The 15,664-nt window shown below is 39.0% G+C and overlaps 2 protein-coding genes and 1 long non-coding RNA gene across 3 annotated transcripts in view; 1 reads left to right on the plus strand and 2 right to left on the minus strand.

The window, feature by feature from the left end:
• LOC127418577 (zinc finger protein 721-like) overlaps positions 1-15,664 on the plus strand; it is a 620,351-nt gene that overhangs the window by 15,076 nt on the left and 589,611 nt on the right. The window lies entirely within an intron of this gene.
• Positions 1-15,664, minus strand: part of LOC127418652 (uncharacterized) — a 70,734-nt gene that overhangs the window by 8,296 nt on the left and 46,774 nt on the right. The window lies entirely within an intron of this gene.
• Positions 4,521-15,664, minus strand: part of LOC127418643 (VID27-like protein) — a 36,814-nt gene continuing 25,670 nt past the window's right edge. Inside the window, exon 2 of the mRNA XM_051659307.1 lies at positions 4,521-5,163. Coding sequence (XP_051515267.1) covers positions 5,027-5,163 — 137 coding nt within the window. The 3' untranslated portion in view covers positions 4,521-5,026. The remainder of the gene's footprint in view (positions 5,164-15,664) is intronic.

A 15,664-nucleotide genomic window follows, 5' to 3' on the forward strand; every position in this document is an offset into this window, starting at 1 on the left:
AGTCAATTATTGTTTTGAGGAATGAAGGCTATACAATGCTTGAAATTGCCAAAAAACTGAAGATTTCATACAAAAGTGCACACTGCAGTCTTCAAAGACAAAGGACAACCGGCTCTAACAAGGACAGAAAGAGATGTGGAAGGCCAGATGTACAACCAAACAAGAATATAAGTGCATCAGTCTCTAGTTTGAGAAATAGACGCCTCACATGTCCTCAGCTGACCGCTTCATTGAATTCTACCTGCTCAACACCAGTTTCATGTACAACAGTAAAGAGAAGACTCAGGGGTGCAGGGAACAATAGCAAAGAAAAGCCACTTTTGAAACAGAAAAACAAAAAGAAAAGGTTAGAGTGGACAAAGAAACACAGACATTGGACAACAGATAATTAGAAAAGAGAGCTATGAATCTTAATCCCATTGAGCTTTTGCGGGATCAGCTAGACTGTAAGGTGCGTGTGAAGTGTGTGGGGTGAAATGTCACATGAGTATGTGGACAAATTGACAGCTAGAATGCCAATGTCATTGCTGCACGTAGAGGATTTTTTGATGAGAACTTTATGAAGTAGTTTAATACGTTTTGAAATTTTTTTTCAAATTGTAATAGTAATTTTTCATGTCATTAATGTCCTGACTATACATTGTGATCTGTTGAATGCCACTTTGGTGAATAAAAGTACCAATTTCTTTCCATAAGAGCAAAATCTGTACATTATTCCAAACTTTTGGCCGCTAGTGTGTATGTGTGTGTCTAAATATCTCGTCATATCGCCCAGCCCTAGTCACAGAACTAAAGTCATTCATGTTTGAAATAACATGAGGGTCAGTACATGCACCTTTTTAAAAGACAACTGAGCACTAAAACTAAAATAAAAATAGCAGGTAACTTTTTAGTTTGACCTGTGAGTGATAAAATTGTCTTTCTTGTATCAAACTCAGACAAAACAGAGGATTGTCATGAAAATGTAACACAACATTAAAGAAAGAAACATACCTGCAGGAATAAAATCATCATCATCTTCATCACTCTGTTGTTCCTCTGCTGTGGTTTCTCCTCTCATCTTCATCAGGTTCCTGCAGTCCAGCAGCTTCACTGAACACATCTTCACTGGTGTCTGCAGCATCTGCTTTTCATCATCATCATCTTCATCACTCTGTTGTGTTTTCTTCTTTTATCTCCTCCTGCTTCACTTCAATCTTCACTGGTGTCTGCAGCATCTGGTGTTCTCCAGTGTGAATCACATCCACCTGCTCTCTCATGATGAACATCTGAACACAAAAACATCATTATAATGGACTGACATTCATCAAACTCTAAAACATTATTATAATTACACAAAATAACAGATCTGTTCTTTCGGAAACGGTAAAAAATATAAATGTGTGTTTTTTCTTCCTGACTGCAGGAATATTTTAACAGATTATATATAAATGGGAGAGAAATACTAGTTTTAATTTTTCAGGGCATTTTGTCAACTTTAAACTGGTGAGCATTGACATGAACTCGTAAAGGGAAAGTTCAACCAAAATGAAAATTCTGTCAATATTTACTCGCCTTCATGTTTATGATTATATGATAGTCACCATTCACTTTGAATATGGAAAAAAGATGAATGAAAATGAATGGTGACTGAGAATAACATTCAGCCTAAAATCTCCTTTTGTGTTCCACAGGAATAAATTCATGTGGGTTTGGAACAACAGGAGGTCAAATAATTATGACAGAATTTAAGTTAATTTAAGAACAAAAGTCTTTAAGAGTGTATTGACAGTTTTGAAATCTATTCATTTCTCTGTGACGCAGAATCTTCTACAGGATCACGTGAGTATCAGAGTCTAAATGAACAAACACTTTACAAAATATGAAAGTGATTATTGTGAAGTTGGTCGAGTTGAAGTAGTCAATATAAAATAACTAAAAGGAAACTATATAAATTCACCTAAAATTGTACCTCACGAATTTTAACTTAACTAAAGTGATTAAGTTTAGCCACAGAAAGTGTAAATAATCTACTGGTTCTTAACTGTTTTGTTGTTTTTCTCACCTTTTGCATGTGACCAGTAACAAAACAAACTACATCAGATGATAATGAGCTTCTTTTAAAGTCATTAAAACACCAAAGAGAGAAAAACAACATGCAGAGAAAATACACATCAAAATAAATACAAATATAACAAATTACGTATCGAACTGAGCACTCAAACTTTCAGCTTTTCTTCTTTTTGTTGTTTTTTATTGGCGGTTCACATTCTTAGATTGTACTTTATCTACTGTGGGTAATGGATCAGAGAATTTCCTACTATAAAAATTACATCAATGATGAAAAGAAATTCAAATTATATTAGTCTTTTTCTATGAGACAGCACAAAAAAGAAAGAAAAGATGACTGAAACAGGCAAATTGCTAGCAATGCAAACTTTAAAAATACATCTATCTTTTAAAACCAAAAATTATACAATTTTGGGCCTTTATCGCATTTTAAGCCTTTATTCGGAAAACTGCATTCAGCACCTTTACTATATTAAAGAACCAAAGAGGACCATTATATTTGTGCCTTCAACACCCGTGACCCCCAAAATGGTTTGGTCCGTCCCCCCAGTGTTCAAGACATGGTTATGGCCTTGAGTCTGAAAAAGTATTTTTGTTTCTTACATCAGTTTTAGTGAACTAGTTTACATTCAGCAGGTCTGTTTGCCTATTAAGTATTTTAGAGGTACTGTAGATGACTCCCCTTGCAAAAATTGGGAGTTCATTGCAAATTTGCCGCAAATTCGCCACTGATCATTTTCACATGCAAATGAGCTTTGTGGCAATCTTGCGGCAAATTGTCCATTGTTGCCAAAGGTGTGCTGCAGGTTCACCACTACCGGTGAAGATCTGCAAACTTCTGGCAAACATTTGCAGCGAATCACAAGCTCATTTGCATGTGGAAATAATGAGTGGAAGATTTGTGGCAAGTTTGAATCTTGTTTGCCAGAACTAGATTTTAGACAGGGTCCCTTGGGCTTTCAAGAAACAGGAAAAATTCCCGACTTTAAATAAATAATTACATGTGTAGGATGTTTGAATTGAAGGGATGTGCCTGCAGATTTCAGATATAAAATCGGTGATTAAATGAGCAATGTTTACTCACAGAAATAAGGTGATTTCCTATTAAGTCAATGTTTGGGTATAGCAATATGGCACCACAGTGGCTTCACTGTTATGACATCATCAGCAATCCAGTTCTATATTATAAATGGACAATAACTATATTATAAATTGGACATACTGACTGCGGAATGTTGTTGTGATGACATCACAACCAGCTCAGTTTGCGGCCTTCCCACTTCAAAACTGGTTCTGGCGCCGGTGGCTGATTGTCTCAGAAGCGGAGGCAACTGAGGTTCATCATCATTGAGGTGTGTAATTGTGCCACCATGAGGAATTAAAGAGCATTGGGCATGTTGGGGAGAAAAGGGGATAGAATTGTATATTTAATCACTTGTTGACTTATTTTTGCATTATCATCTTTGTTTTTTTTATTAAATAACTGCTATAAATCTATTTTGCTGTAAAAGTAAAGGTATTGGAAATTTCAATCCTGCCCCTTTAAGAGTTAGCTTCCTTCGGGATGTTCAGTCCCTCTCGCTCAGTCCGCTTTTCAACTATTTCGACGCATCAACACTCCAGTCCAGCAGGAGGCGGAAATTCACCAGAAGTTGCAGAAAACACAAGTAGAAGAAGAAGAAGAAGAAGACGACCTGAGATCCACTACACCGTTCGAGAGTTAAAATCGGTACGTGTTTTGTGTGTTTTACATTGAGAGATCTAGATTTTTCTCTGCATGTTGTTTTTATCTCTTTGGCGTTTTAATGACTTTAAAAGAAGCTCATTATCGTCTGATGTAGTTTGTTTTGTTACTAGTCACATGCAAGAGGTGAGAAAAACAACAAAACAGTTAAGAACCAGTAGATTATTTACACTTTCTGTCTGTGACTAAACTCAAGCACTTTAAGTTAAGATTCTCGTGTTGGCATATATACATATATTTTCTTTTTGATATTAATTGAATCTGCCCATTTGATCCTATTATTAAATAAAGTCCACTGGAAATGTCAGAGGTTTTTGCTCTTTAATGAGTTTTAATAACAGTATCATGCTTTCCTAACAGTGAGGAGCAATCTCACTGTAATGATAACCCTAAACTGTCATGTAAACATATACTTGTATTAAAGATTAATACCTGTAAAATTGTGTTTAGTTAACTCATATATAAGCAAAAAAAAAAACAAAACCCTGAACATTTGAACTTAAATTTTTATTTATTTTATTTAAAGAGGCCCTATTATGTTTTGAGGTATTTTACCTTTCCTTTAGTGTGTAATATTTGGTATTGGTAATATTTAGCTCTTTGTGCATGTTACAAACTTTTTAAAAGGTCTAGGGGAAATGAACGTAACACACATATTTTAAATTATTGCTGGTTGCAAGCAGAGAATCAAAGACAGCCATGACGCACAGGTATAAGTGTCAAATGATGTGGATTTATTACAGCAAGCCAAACCAACTAGAATGAAGTGCAGGATGAGCTATTTACAGTGTAATGAGTGCAACAACTAGTAGTAAATAATAATTTTAAAAAAACAACATGGGGAAAAGGAACCTGAGTGTCACCAAATCAAAGAACAAATAAAAATAAAAATAATTCCCTTAATCTAATTCACAAGCCCTCTAATCTGCCTATGAAAAGGAAAATGTAGAAAACAAAGAAACTCGAATTCTTCAGTGTACACGACACTCTAAATAACCTACTCTAAGGAAAACACAAAAAATACAAGGGGTGGCGCACACTCCTTACCTAATGTGTCTAACAATCAAATATCACTACGTGTACCGTGTATATCGCGCGACCTGCTTACCTGTTCCTTTTCCCAAAACAAAAAGAACGTTCCATTGAACAGCGGCAGTAACACGTAACAAACTCAACAAGTATGATTCAAAGAAACAAATAATTATAACAAAGGTAAATATCTCAAACAAAAGATCACACACTGCACGTCTTTTTCTTCCTTCTTAACCAAGCGTGCCGGATGGTTTTTAACAGGCGGGGTGGGAGCGGATTGGGTGAAGTCACAATGCCCTGATGATGATTGGCAGGTGACATATCCAATAGGCAGAGGCCTGAGAGCGAGATAGCGGAGTGAAAAGAAATAGAATGAGGGAGAGAGAAAAAACAAAAAGAAACATCAAAACACACGTGGAATGTAACACTCCCCACAAGAACAAACTATATGGAACAAATCATAATCATATGTTTGTTCCAACACAATTTTTCTCCAACACTATTATACCCAACATAAGGCATCAACTATCACATTCTCAACACATTGTGTTTAATGACCAGATTATAACCCTGTACAATCAGAGACCAGTGCATTAAGTGCTGATTTTGATTATACATACGAGATAGGAAAACCAGAGGGTTATGATCTGTAAAAGCAGTGACTGGAAGACTACTTGAACTTACATATACATCGAAATATTGTAGAGCCATTAATAATGCCAATGCTTCCTTCTCAATTGTCGAATAGTTTAGTTGATGCTTATTAAACTTATGCGAAAAGTAGCAGATAGGGTGAGCGATGCCATTTCCATCCCCTTGAAATAACACAGCACTCGCATCCACTTCTAGTTTAAAAACGCATAGTCTGGTGCTGCTAAAATGGGTGCACTAAACAGAAGTGCCTTGATAGATTCAAAAGCATACTGACACTCGTCAGTCCAAGAAAACGGATGAGATGGACTGAGGAGTGAAGTCAATGGATGCGCAGTAGTTGAATTTTTTTTACAAAAGCTACAATAGTAGCCGGCCATGCCTAGAAATCTACGAAGTTCCCGTCGATATGCCTTTAACATATTCACATGACACACAAGGTTTTCTCTTTCTGTTGGGAGAATGAATTACATAGTCTGTGTCACTCACTTTTCTTTTCAGCGGACCTCGGACAATATGTCTGAATACTAATTCAGCAGGACTGAATCCAAGGCTTTCCTGAACTGCTTCTCTAACAGCAAACAAAGCCAATGGTACCCCCTCATCCCAATCCTTACCAGTATCCATGCAGTACTTTCGTAGCATAGCTTTCAGTGTCTGGTGAAAACGTTCAAGTGCCCCTTGGCTTTCTGGATGGTATGCACTTGCGATTCTGTGAGAAATATTCAAAGTTGTCAACACTTGTGAAAAGATCTTTGAAAGAAAATTAGTGCCTTGATCTGTTTGCACAATTTTCGATAATCCAAACATGGAAAAAAATGTCACAAGTGCTCTCACAACAACCAGCGCTGTAATCTTTCTTAATGGAATCGCCTCGGGAAATTGCTTAGCAGTACACATTACAGTCAACAAGAATTGATTACCGGCCTTCGTTTTAGGCAGAGGGCCGACACAATCAACAATAACATGTTCAAACGGTTCCCCTATGGCCCGTATGGGAACGAGCGGTGCACGTGGAATTACCTGATTCGGTTTACCCGTAAACTGGCAGGATCGACAAGTGTGGCAAAATTGGACTACATCAGTTTTTAGTCGACGCCTAAAGAAGTGTCTCAAAATCCGATGATATGTTTTTTCAATTCCTAGATGTCCCGATAAGTCATGATCATGAGCTAAAGATAAAACTTGCTGTCAGTAACATGAAGGAATAACAGTCTGGTACACCACATTCCATTCAGAATCATCTGCAACATCAGGGCACCATTCAGTAAACCCTTTTCAACAAAATAGGCAGATTTTCTGTTTTGTGCTACATCTGAGGAAGCAACTGAGGAAGCAACTCTGCGGAAGCACTTCCGCAGAGTTGGATCTTCTTTCTGAGCAGACATTATTTTCTCGTGTGTCACGCACAACTTTAAGTAGCTCGAACTTAATGCAGGCGGATTTTCAACTGCCTTACTATCATAAGATAACAAAACTTCATTATCGAATATAGGTGCCATAAAGGATGTGGACAAGTCATCAGCATCATCTATGTTACGAGCCTGAGCCCGCGTAACAGCACAGACAGGAAAAGTTTCAGGGTAAGTCTCTGACAATTCATCAGGCTGATCAGACAAAACTGGTTTGTCAAAAACTTCCAACAAGTGCAAAACCTTCCCCCCGGCCAAATCATTGCCTAGAATAAATTCAACCCCATTCACTGGCAAACGCTCCCCAAACCCCTACTTTGACAAATCCCGTTCACAATTCCGACTCCAAATGTATTTGGTGTAGCTAAACATTTACAATGCCCATCTCTATACCCTTTACCAACACATTACTGCCGCAGAAAGTCTGCACAGGGAGTGGCAGTACATCCGCCATAATAAAAGATTGCGTTGCACCGGTATCACGGAGCATTTTAAACTTTACCTGCTCTGTGGACTTACCAGTAACAGAGATTAATCCCTCCATCAGAAAAGGTGTGTAACTAGAATCTGGCTTGCCACCATACTCAAGGATAACAGCATTAACAGTTTTCACAAACCCAACACTTTTTTTGTTCTTAAAATTTTTATTGATTCCATTCATAAAAAACCAATAGACACAACATAAAATACAGAATCAGATATATAAATTAAACCCTTCCCCCCGAACATCCCCCCCACCCGACACAAACACGCATTACAGTGGTCTCTTACAATTATAGCAAAACATTTGAAACAAACTAAAAAAAAAAAAAATACTTTCAAAAAGCAAGAGTGCACATACACATCAAATTAAAAATCAAAAATCCCTCTCCACTGCTCCTCCCCAAGAACCCTCCAAATAATCCAAATATCCACCCCACTTCCTATTAAACAAATCCCACTTTCCTAACCTTCTGAAGATTGCCTCCTCAAATGCCGCAACCTCGCTCATCTCCCCTCACCACTCCCGAAACGAGGGTGCCCCAGCCGTCTTCCACCCCGAGTATTATTCACATGGCCACCATAACTCCGGCCAGGACCCAACCTCTCAAGTGGCTATCCCTAAAATGTATGACTTCCCCATCACCCAAAATGCAGAGTCTGGGGCAAAATAAAAACCTTGTGTCTAACACATCACACATAAATCCCTGAATCTTTAACCAAAATTCCTGTATTTTAACACATCCCCAAAAAACATGGGTTGTGTCCCCGTCTTCTGATTGGCATCACCAGCAGGTGGATGTGTCTTTAAGACCAAGTCTATACAATCTAGAGGGGGTCCAATATAATCAATTCAAAATCTTAAATTGCATCAGACGCACCCTCAAATCTCTAGATGTAGACTTGACATTTTTTAGAATCTTAGCCCACACCCCTTCCTCCAATACCAAATTTAAATCTCTCTCCCATAATCTCTTGAGAGAAGTTGAAGCTCCATCCCCCAGACTCTGAATTAACAGGGAGTAATGCACTGATACCTCATGACCTTTTCCAAAAGCAGTAATCACCACTTCTAGAGTATCTGCCCTTTCAGGGGGGTGTATGCTACTCCCAAAAATAGTTCAAAGCAGGTGGCGCAGCTGTAAGTGCCTGAAGAACTGAGATCTTGGAATCCTGAAATGTTGGACCAAATTTTCAAAGGATCTCAACACACTACTCTCATATAGGTCACCGAGTGTATTAACACCCCTCTCAATCCAATCCGACCATCAGAAAGGGGACTCACCAATACGCAACTTTGGATTTAGCCATATGCTTGAGGCAACATTTAAATAAATGTCTGAATTAAACACTCTGGACACTTTTGTCCATAGCGCGTGCAGATGCGAGATAATGGGGTGCGACTTAACTTCTCCAATTAGTTTAATAGAAAGGCTTTGTAAAAGTAAAATAGGGGCAATAACTTTCTGTTCAATTCCAAACCAGGGAGGAGCTCTCTCAGGTGGAAGTGACCAATGAGCTAAATGTCTGAGACCAAACGCATAATAATAAAACAAAATCTTGGGTGGCCTAGCCCACCTTTGTCAATCGGCCTATGTAACTTGTTGCAATGTAACCTGGGATGCTTTCCATTCCAAATGAAGGACTTCGCTATACTATCAAATTGCTTAAAATAAGAGAGGGGGACAACTACAGGGAGAGATTGTAGTAGGTAGTTGAATTTTGGAATACAATTCATTTGAATAACATTAACCTTCCCAATCATCGATAGATGTAATGAAGCCCACCTGTCCACATCATTTGAAAACCTTTTTATTAAGGGGTCAAAATTAACTCTAACTAAATCAGACAAATTTGCTGGAAATAAAATTCCCAAATACTTAATTCCCTGTTTGGGCCACTGGAAGGCGCCTGGCTGAAAATCTGTTATCGGGCAGTATGCTGTCAAAGCCAAAGCTTCGGATTTAGATCAATTGACTTTGTATCCTGAGAACTTGGAAAAGGAATTAATAATTCTGTGGAGGCAAGGCATAGATCTAGTAGGATCAGAGACAAATAATAAAATATCATCTGCGTAAAGCAAAAGCTTCCGCGCCATACCTCCCGCAATCACCCCTGGAAAATCCTCCTGCTTTCTTATCATGGCTGCTAATGGTTCCAGGGCAAGTCAGAACAATAATGGGGAAAGAGGACAACCCTGCCGGGTGCCCCTATCCAGAGTAAAGTAATCTGAAATTAGTCCATTTGTTTATACCGCTGCTACAGGGTGTCTATAAAGTAGCTTAATCCAACCAATAAAAGTACTCCCGAACCCATACATTTCCAAAATCTTAGAGATAGTCCCATTCTACCATATCAAACACCTTTTCAGCGTCAAGTGAGATGGCAGCGACCGGAGATTGTTCATTCGCTACTGACCACATGATATTGATGAGACGCCTAATGTTATCAGAAGAGCTACGGCCTCAAATAAACCCCACCTGATCTCTATGTATAAGAGATGTCATAACTTTACTTAATCGATTAGCCAGAATTTTTGCATTTTTTTTTTTTTACATTTAACTGGATCAGGGAAATTGGACGGTAAATTTTACACTCGCTTGGATCTTTGTCCTTTTTAAGAATCAGACTGATCCAGGCTTGTGTCATGGTTGGTGGGAGCTTTCCATTCTTTAATGATTCAGTATAAACTTCTTGCAAAAATAGAGCCAGTTCTGCAGCATAAGATTTGAAAAACTCAGCGGCAAAGCCGTCAGGCCCCGGAGCCTTGCCTGTAGGTAAGGCCTTAATAACCTCGCCAAGCTCCTCCAAGGTTATCTCAGAATCAAGATAATGTTTTTGCTCAGTCATCAGTTTAGGGAGATCTAATGGTTCCACAAAGTTTCTAATATCTTCATCAGTAGACGAAGATGTGGAACTATAGAGATCAGAGTAGAATTCTTTAAAAGCATTATTAATATCAACAGCCAAGGTATATATTTCAATGAGGGATTGGTAGAAAAAGACTCTCTCTGCTTTATATATCTAGCCAAAATTTTCTTGCTTTGTCCCCTGACTCAAAGTATAACTGTCTTGCCCTGAATTGCCAAAACTCCACTTTCCATGACAAAATAGTATTATATCTGTATTTCAATTGGGTCAATTCTCTGAGGCCATCAGATGACAAACGGCGCTTCAGCTCTGCCTCTGCATTTTTAATATTTCCTTCCAACTCCACAAGTTCTCGTGCTTTGGATTTTTTGGTGAATGAGGCATAATGTATGAGCCGACCCCTAAGGACTGCCTTAAGTGCCTCCCAAGCCACGCCCACAGAGGATACTGAGGACCAGTTGGTCTCCATATAAACATTGATTTCAGCCTTTAACATTTGTTGGAAATCAGGATTTTGCAAAAGGGACACATTAATGCGCCAACTATATGATTTATTTTTCTCTGTATATGGCAACACCTCTAAACTCACCAGGGCATGATCTGAGACTAAGGTATTTCCAATTGAGCAATCAACAACAGATGAAATGAGGGATTTGGATATAAAAAAAAAATCTATTCTAGAATAAATCTTATGGACTGATGAAAAAAATGTATAGTCCCTACCAGATGGGTTCAAAAGTCTCCAAATATCTGTAAGACCAAGATTTGTACACATCCTGTGACACGTCAGTGTTGCTCTAGGGGGTTTACACACTTTTGCTTCACTGTGATCAAGGACTGAGTCCATCAAAAGACTAAAGTTTCCTCCCAATATTATATCATGAGGGGTGCCAGTGGTTTGCAGCATCCCTTCAAGATCTATAAAAAAGCCCTGATCATCAGCGTTAGGTGCGTAAATATTAGCAAAAATCAACCTTTGCCCTTGAATTTCAGCTAAAACAATAATGACTCTCCCTAATTTATCTTTAGTCTGTTTGAGACGTTTGAATTGTAGATGTTTATTAATCAATATAATGACTCCCTTGTTCTTACTTGAGCCAGCACTAAAAAAAACATGTCCACCCTATATCTTCCCAAATTTTTCAGCTTCCTGCAGGGAGAGATGTGTTTCTTGAAGAAACACTATATCATATTTCTTACGTTTAAGAAAAGTAATAACCTTCCTTCTTTTTATGGGGTGCCACAACCCATTCACATTCCATGTGGAGAGAGATAGTACACTCATATTAACATTTGACATTTTCATATAGTAGAAAAAATAAATTGTGTCAAAAACAAAATTATGCAGACCACATTCCCCATTAGTGAAACAATCAAACCCCGAACTTCCCCCTGAACAAAACAAACAGAAAAAAGAAAAACGTGCACATTAACCCAGCGCACAAAAGCGACAACCGGCGACAATCCCTCTAAACTCAAAAGGTCCATGAACACCCACAAGCCCCCACGACAACTTTGCCATCGGATTGCTCAATTTTGCCTCACAAATTTGTGAGGCAAAATTACATAACAGAAAAAACTTTGTAAAATAAACCCCAGCCAGTAGGAAGAATGAACACAAATAACGTGTAGATTCATTCATAGAACTGTCTCAAAGGTGTGATCTTCCACAAAACAAATTCCAGCTGATATAAAACCGTTCAGATTCCTCGGACAGACAAACGAATGATGAGGTTGTCGGATGACGTAATCAATCAATGTCCCATAAAAAAACTCAAAACAAACTACAGCCAGCAGGAGGAATAAGCACGAAGAATGAACAGATTAATCCACAGCTGTTCCAAAGGAGTGTTATTCAATAGAACAAGCTCCAGCCGCTAAGCGTAACCAATACAAAAAGAAACAAAACCGGCATTCCGGTTCCCCGGATGGTCGAGTCAATTCACTCAGAGGCCGCATAAAAGTATATACCATGACTTACACAATCCGTCAACTTTATAAAAGACATCCTTTGTGTGAGCATGTAGATATTTTGCGGTCATCCGTGGTGTCCACTCTCAAACTGGCCAGGAACTTCAATGCAAAACTAATCTTTTGTCAATGCAAAAGTTTCTTTAAGGAAAAGTGTTATTCACAAAACAAACTCCAGCCACTCTGCGGAGACAACACAAAAAGAAAAAAGAAACCAAAATGACACCCAGCTTCCTCAGAAGCCAGAATAAGTACAGCGAGTCGACCCACTCACATGTGAAGCACCCAATGGTTTACTCACCCATTGATTCAATAAAAGAAATTGCCTGATTGGGACATGTAAATACTTTGCAACCGTCCTTCGTTTCTATTCTCAGTTTGGCCGGAAACATCAGAGCAAAAGTGATCTTTCGCTGATGTAAGAGTTTCTTACATTTCTTGAACCGATCGTGTTTCTCTCTTGTTGAACTCGCAAAGTCCGGGAACAAGAAAATATTATGGTTCTTCCAAGAAAGCTTCCCTTTGCTCCTCCCCTGGTGCAACACAAGATCTTTATCGGATGATCTCAGAAATCTGGCCAGTATCGATCGGGCCTATCTCCCTCAGCAAATCTGTGAGCTGGGACTCTGTGAGCTCGCTCGATTTCCAGCTTGTGGCCTGTTATGTTGAGCAGACTCGGGAAAAGCTCATCTAGGAATTTCACCATATCTCTGCCCTCCGCATGCTCAGGAATTCCAACTATTCGAATGTTATTCCTGCGGCTTCTGTCCTCAAGATCTTCAAGCTTTTCAAGGAGATGTTCCAAATCAACTTTGGTCATGGGCGAATAAGCAGTTAATTCCCTCTTCGAAGATTCCAGACAATCGATTCGTCTCTCAACATCAGTCACTCTTGTAACTAACTCGGAGAATTTTATTTCCATCGCCGTAATCAATCGACATATTGCAGCGAGATCCTCCAAGTCAGCAAGAACCTTTGTCAAGATCACCGACATGTTGGACAACTGACGCTGGATCTCCTCCCCTGCCGCGCCATCCAAATCGAGTCCTCGGTCTGTAGACCTGACGGGGCTTTCATCCTGAACACGTAAGTGTCTTTTAATGTCTCCAGAGCCCGAGGATTTTGACTTCTTTGCCATGTTTTTCCTCAAAGAGCAAATGTGTAACTGGGTGTATCAAATTTCACCAGATTATAACATGAAAATAATTAAAAATTTAGCAAACTGCGCAGAGCTGGTCGCTCACACATCTGCTTCTTGCATGGCATCACGTGACCCACAAACCCAACACTTTTAGTTTCAGAAACCTGCTGTTTTCGTTTCAGCACGAAACAATCAGCAATTAAATGTCCAGACTTACGACAATAGAAACATTCTCTGTCCTCTTTTGATTTTGAAGAATTTGGTCTTGGCCATAACTGATTAGTCGGGCCAACAGGAACAGAGTTTTGTCAGAATGGGCAGAAGTAAATACACTCTTGTGCGTCAAAGCAAATTCAAAAACAGAGGCTTGAGACTATGACGTCACTTTCTGTTCATTTAAATAAACAACAGTATGGTCAGGTATGCAGTTCTTAAATTCCTCCAACAGAATTAGTTATCGTAACGTCTGAAAATCTGTTACCTTATTTGACGTGCACCACTTGTCAAATAGTATGCTCTTCTCTCTAGAAAATTCAACAAAAGTTTAGCTTGAACTTTTTTTGTGAGCCCTAAAACGCTGTCTATAAGCTTCTGGTACCAACTCATAAGTGCGCAAAATTTTAGTTTTCACTACATCATAATTCAAACTATCCTCTAAGGATAAAGTAGCGCAAACCTCCTGAGCCTTACCAGTTAATTTGTACTGCAATAACAGAGGCCATACATTCCTGGACCAATTAAGAGCAGAAGCGATACGCTCAAACACACTAAAATATGCATCAACTTCTGATTCCCGAAACTGATATATGCTTACTTACATCAAAGCTGTTTCCCAACGAGCTTGCACCCGACGAAGCAGCCGCAGTCTGCACAGATTGCACAGCTGTAACAGGTGTAGGCCCACTTCTAGCTGCATTCAATTCCAGTTCACGTAACTTGATCTGCTTCTCCACCTCAATTTCTAATCGCCAGATTTCGAGTCACAGTTCCATCTCAGCCTGACGTTCCTCTGCCCTTTCGCGCACCTCCATCTGGACTCGCGCTAAGCAGACTTTAAGCCTTGCATCACCTCCTTACCCACCAGAGGTCGGAGAAAAAGATTCAAAGGGTGTTAGAATAGCTTTGGCTTTGGACCTCCCCACCTCAGCAATTCCACTCTGCTCCTTCTCATCAGATATCAATGGGCGAACATCTGAACCAGGGGAACCCAACTCTACTCCTCCAGGCAGCACCAATACACCCAGTTCCACCAACCTCTGTAAGATAGCAATCTTTATCTCTCTCTTAAGCTGCTGTTTCGTAACCGGGACTTGGTAATGAGCAGCAATATGCAACAAGACATCTTTTCTATATTTATTAAGCTGTTCAACAGTCGGTGCCTTAGAAGTTCTTAAATCAAAATCAGCCATACTGATTTTTCTGATAACAATATTAACTACGCGATCATCCAATGATTATTCTGCCAACACATCAGCAATAATGACTGTCACGGGAAATTAAATATTAATAAAGATATCAATATATCAATGTGATCCCGGACGAGCCCCCATTAAATGTTACAAACTTTTAAAAGGTCTAGGGGAAATGAACGTAACACTCATATTTTACATTATTGCTGGTTGCAAGCAGAGAATCAAAGACAGCCATGACGCACAGGTATAAGTGTCAAATGATTTATTACAACAAGCCAAACCAACTAGAATGAGGTGCAGGATGAGCTATTTACAGTGTAATGAGTGCAACAACAAGTAGTAAATAAAAAAAAAACATAACACAGGGAAAAGGAACCTGAGTGTCGCCAAATCAAAGAACAAATCAAAACTAAAATAATTCCCTTAATCTAATTCACAAGCCCTCTAATCTGCCTATGAAAAGGAAAATGTAGAAAACAAAGAAACCCAAATTCTTCATCGTACACTTCGTGTACCATGTATATCACGTGACCTGCTTACCTGTACTTTTTTCCCCAAACAAAAGAACATCAAGTTCCATTGAACAGTGGCATAAGGCACAGATAACAAAGTAACACGTTACAAACTCAACGAGTAGGATTCAAAGAAAAAAATAATGACAACAAAGGTAAATATCTCAAACAAAAGATCACACACGCACACACTGCACATCTTTTTCTTCCTTCCTTCTTAACCAAGCACGCCGGAAGGTTTTTAACAGGCGGCAGCGGATTGGGTGAGGTCACAATGCCCTGATGATGATTGGCAGGTGTGAAATAGATAGCGGAGTGAAAACAAATAGAATGAGGGAGAGAGAAAAAAACAAAAAGAAACACCAAACACACGTGGAACGTAACAGTGC

The sequence above is a fragment of the Myxocyprinus asiaticus genome, chromosome 28 (genome assembly GCF_019703515.2).
Source record: "Myxocyprinus asiaticus isolate MX2 ecotype Aquarium Trade chromosome 28, UBuf_Myxa_2, whole genome shotgun sequence".
NCBI lineage: Eukaryota > Metazoa > Chordata > Actinopteri > Cypriniformes > Catostomidae > Myxocyprinus > Myxocyprinus asiaticus.